This window comes from Nomascus leucogenys, unplaced genomic scaffold (assembly GCF_006542625.1).
Source record: "Nomascus leucogenys isolate Asia unplaced genomic scaffold, Asia_NLE_v1 000892F_74408_qpd_obj, whole genome shotgun sequence".
Lineage (NCBI taxonomy): Eukaryota > Metazoa > Chordata > Mammalia > Primates > Hylobatidae > Nomascus > Nomascus leucogenys.
Window position 1 is genome coordinate 32,822 of NW_022097824.1, and position 4,636 is coordinate 37,457.

General features: G+C 40.9%; 1 protein-coding gene across 1 annotated transcript; it reads right to left on the minus strand.

The window, feature by feature from the left end:
• Window positions 1-271: 271 nt before the first annotated feature.
• On the minus strand, window positions 272-2,178 carry LOC115834371 (beta-defensin 105A-like). The gene is made up of 3 exons (XM_030809126.1): window positions 2,043-2,178; window positions 1,658-1,699; window positions 272-396 (listed from the first exon to the last, which is right to left on the minus strand). The coding sequence occupies exons 1-3, from the start codon at window positions 2,176-2,178 to the stop codon at window positions 272-274; spliced, it is 303 nt and encodes a 100-aa protein (XP_030664986.1).
• Between the last annotated feature and the right edge of the window lie 2,458 nt (window positions 2,179-4,636).

Here is a 4,636-nt window from a genome sequence, read left to right on the forward strand (position 1 = left end):
CAGGAGAATCGCTTGAACCCAGGAGATGGAGGTTGCAGTGAGCCAAGATCGAGCCACTGCACTCCAGCCTAGGCAACAGAGTGAGACTCCATCTCAAAAAAAAAAAGTCATCTCTAAAAAATAAGCAATAAAACAAAACAAAGAAAGAAAGAAATGAAAATGATTCTGAGACTCACTCACTGTGTGATTTGGATAAGCCACATAACTTCTCTTGAACTTCTTTGAATATCCAGGTTTGCTTCTAAGGCCAGAAGTGTGCTGGTCCGGTTTGTCAGATACTCTGTCTGCAGCAGAGAAAGTTCAGCCTGCAATTTCCACAGGGATTCTCATTCTCCAAGCACTCCTTCCTGCATTTTCCCCAACTGAACTTGCATGACTCAAAGACGGCAAACTCACCTGGCCAAGAAAGAGCTGCTGAGGGAGCTTTCCAGGAAATGTCTAGAAATGGGGAACATGTCAAAGACCACCAAAGAATAAGGGAGAGTTCGTATGTATGATTACAAAGAATATTTTCAAGAAGCAGCCCAGATTTTTCAAAAATAGTTTCTGCTTTTTGCTGTAGGGAGTTGAGGAGAGTTAATTTTTAAGCAACAGATCTTCACAATTCCTACTCTCCAAGTGTTTATAATCTTGCAGGGATCAAGAGACAGATAGACAAAGAGACATACATATTACAGAACTATAAAAATACGTACCTGATATGACTGTGAAGTTTGCTAGACAAAAAATGGGAGGGGTATATTGTGGTTTTGGAAAGATCCTTGAAGATGAAGTTAAGAAATTTAGGCTCAACTCTAGTTTGGGCCTAGTAACCGGCAGGTTAAGGTCCACATTCTCATTTGTCCAGTGGCCATTCTAGAAGCACCTGACTACATTTTTAAATCAGTTTAGGGATCAGATGGAATATTATATGCAAATATTTTCATTATAATAATACCTACCAGATAGGACTGTTTTGAGGATTACACGACAAAGTCCATGTAAAGTTTTTAACAGCATGCCTGGGACAGAGCAAACACTCAAGGACTAGTAGCAACCTTAATATTTCTCACTTTGAAATTCTGTCTAAAACCTTTTCAACTTTGTCTACAATATTTCTTTTAGTTTTGTTTACAATGTGCTTTCTTTCTGTATAAGATGACTTCAAAGAAAAAGAAAAGATCTGGGGGCTATTTGCTATGAATAGCTTTTCTGCAATGGTGCTGAGTTTCCATTGAGGCAACCTCACTCTTTAATTTGAGCTTCCTTCAACTAACCTCATGAATTTGTGACATATATTGTTACCAGACTTAGCAGCAGAGCTTGCAAGAGATGGGCAGGCATTTTCACAGAGCAGTGCTAATTGACTGGTACAACAATAAATCTAAGAACTTGGTTTAGTGAGCACCAACAGCTAATGGGAAAAGCCACTGAGTCCAAATCTCTATGGCCAAATTACAGTCCAGTCACAAAGATATTTTTCTGTGAAATCAAAAATATCCAAATATTATACTTGGAACAAGAGAAAGAGAAGAAGATAAGTTAGTGAACTCGTTTTTCAGAAAATTCTATTTCCGCCACTATCTCTGTCCCCTCTTTGCCTCCAGACCTCAGAGAGAGCTAACAGAGCCAGAGTTCCTAAAAGAGAAAATAATTATATACAAGAGATTTAACTTACCCGATGGAAATGGTTGGGAAAAATCAAGTCCTGCCTGGCACCCTAAATTGAAAACAAAATACATTTTGAAAATTAAAATCAACACAGGAATTAACACTGTATAAAACATTCCCAACTCCACGTGTGACATAGCATAACAGGAGACAGTAGATCAGACAGTTGCAATGTTTATTCTATTTCTCAAAGCCAGCATTCCAGGTAACCAGCAAAAACAAATTACAAAAAAAAAAATACACTATATGCTGTTTGCTCTTAGAAAATGTCAGCGTAGGTCTAAGAAATTCCCATGACAGGCGCCATGAGAGCTTGACCATTAAGGTGAAATAGAGAAGAATCATCAGGCTTTATAATCTGCCCAATCAAAATCCCATCCATTTTTATTTACCTGATGGCAGTTGAACCAAAATGAAGAACACAGCAAATAGAAAATAAAATGTCTTCCTGATCAGGGCCGTCTTTAGGGAAGACTCTTCAGAATACAGATTGGGATTTCCTTGAGAACACCCAAATGAGAGGCTCATTTTTATTTAAAAGTAATGAGGAGATGCTCTTGATCAGTGAAGTGAATCAATAAAACACAATTATATGCTCCATTTCCCAGGATCAAGGGATGATATCATGGATAATAGCCCTTGGCATCCAGAAAGCCTTTTATTTTGGGGAGTCTAACTGGTGTAGTGGAAAGAACACCAGGCTAGAGGTTGAAAGAGCAGGTGCCATGCGAGTTTCCACCATATTAATGCAGGGGCCAGAAGCTAGTACCCCTTTCATCTCTTCCAGCTTCTGTTTTCTGGGAGAAAATAAGAACCCACTTGCAAATTCTGCCTGCCTCTCAAGGTTTTTTAAGAATCTAGTATGATTATAATGCAAAAGTGTTTTGAACATGTGGAATGCTTGGAAGGAGGCCTGGTACCATGTAAGAACTCAATAAATGTGGACTCTCACTTTTCTAGCTTTGATTTTTATTGTCTACAAGTATCACAGGGAGAAAAGGAGGGGTAGCAATCATTTTGTCAAGTTAGCTCTGAGTCCCCTTTCCTGTAAGGTATCACTTCACACACCAAAGCCATAATTACGGCATATTTTAAATTCATTAAGGACATGAGTACTGGCCCAGATGGGTGGTTTATGTCTATTATCATAGCTTTTTGGGAGCCTAAGGCAGGTGGATTGCTTGAGCCCAGGTGTTCCGAGACCAGCCTGAACAACACAGTGAGATCTTGTCTCCACACAAAACATTTTTTAAAAATTCACTGGGCATGGTGGCATGTACCTGTAGTCACAGCCACTTGGGAGGCTGATATGGGAGGAGTGCCTGAGCCAGCAGTTTAAGGCTGCAGTGAGCCATGAGCATGCCACTGCACTCCAGCCTGGGCAACAGAGCGAGATCCTGTCTCAAAAAAACAAAAAAACAAAAAAAAAACAAAACACACACACACACACACATAAAAACATGGAATGAAAAGCAAGATTTATGTCACTATCTTCCCTTCAAATAAGTCCTGCTTATTCCTACCCTGTTGCCTATATTTATGCGATGTTCTCTTCTTCATTTCTGTAATGTAAAGTAGAATAATTTTAAAATACAGACTACAAAGTGTATGACTTACAAAGTATATGACCTTGGATAGGTTGCTTAATTTGATGAACCTCAGTTTCCTAACCCTTAAAATGAAGATACAATTACGGTACTTAGTCACAGATACTTGAGAGACTTGACTGAGACAAGGTATATAAAGTGCTTAGCAGAGCTTCTGGCTACTATCACTAGTACTACATGCACATTTCTCTCTATTCAGCCTTGAGCTCAAGTATTCTGTAAACCTTTCTCAAGTACATTAATTCACCATGAACCTTTTCTGACCTATGCAGGAAGGCACTCATTTTTATATTGCTGCTGTGACTTGCAAACAATTCAGATTCAGAATCCAAGCTAATGCCTGTATACGTAGGGGATAGGGCCGAGTCTCCAGGCTTTCAACTTTCAGGCATTTTGTATAGCCTGCATCAGGACCAGCCACCTGGACAAATGCCCAGTGAAGTCACAGCTCCCTGCCTCAACTTGGGGTTTAATGCTCTGTAGTCACTGTGTTGAAAGTCTTAATAACTTTACCTTTGAATATATGCATTGTCAATAAGTCTGTTGAGACAGTGGAGCATGCTCTGGGACTTTGGAAGCATGGCTTATGTGCACTCCAGACCACCTTCCCCTTTTCACCTTCCTGGGAGTATTCTTAGCCACTCGTCCCTCACTTTTGGCACTCTGGGCCCCACCTGGCCTCCCCCTTATGATCCCCTTCCAGCAACCATCCACCCCACAGTGACCTGGGTGTGAATATGCAGAGGACTGGAGTTGAATGGCTAAGCCCTGAGTGTCTAGGGCAAGGCATTGTGGTTGCCAGCCCCTTGCTGTGTCAACAGTGCCATGGTACAGGTGGGCAGCATGGCAGGACCAAGCACCAAAAGCGTGCAGCATACAGCAAGATTCACATTTTTTAACAAATACATGCTTAGGTCAAGCCCTTTGCCAAGTTTACAAAGCTCAAAAAGACTGAATCTGGAATTCAGATTCCACCTCACTACGGTTCACCAGCTCTTAACAATACATTGAGATATTGTATAATTACTCTCATTTTACATATGAGTAAACCAAAGCTGTTCAGGAGCACAGCCAGGATTAGAAACCAAACTGCTGGACTCCAGATTTTTTTATTTTTTCCGTGTCTGCCCTACTCTTTCCTCCCTTCATCCCCACTTTCCTTCTTGAAAACTTTCCAGAGTCAGAAAAATGATGAGCTGTAGACTGAGTGACACCCACTGAGGTTGGCTGGGCTCTGTGCAGCAGAGCATGGAAATCCTCTCATTTCTGCTAAGCCTCACTGATCGAGATGTTACTTGGTCTGGAGAAATGTATAAATGTGGGTGTTTGCTGCTTTGTCCTCATGGACGCGGTGCTGATCTCTCAAGACACTCCCAGTC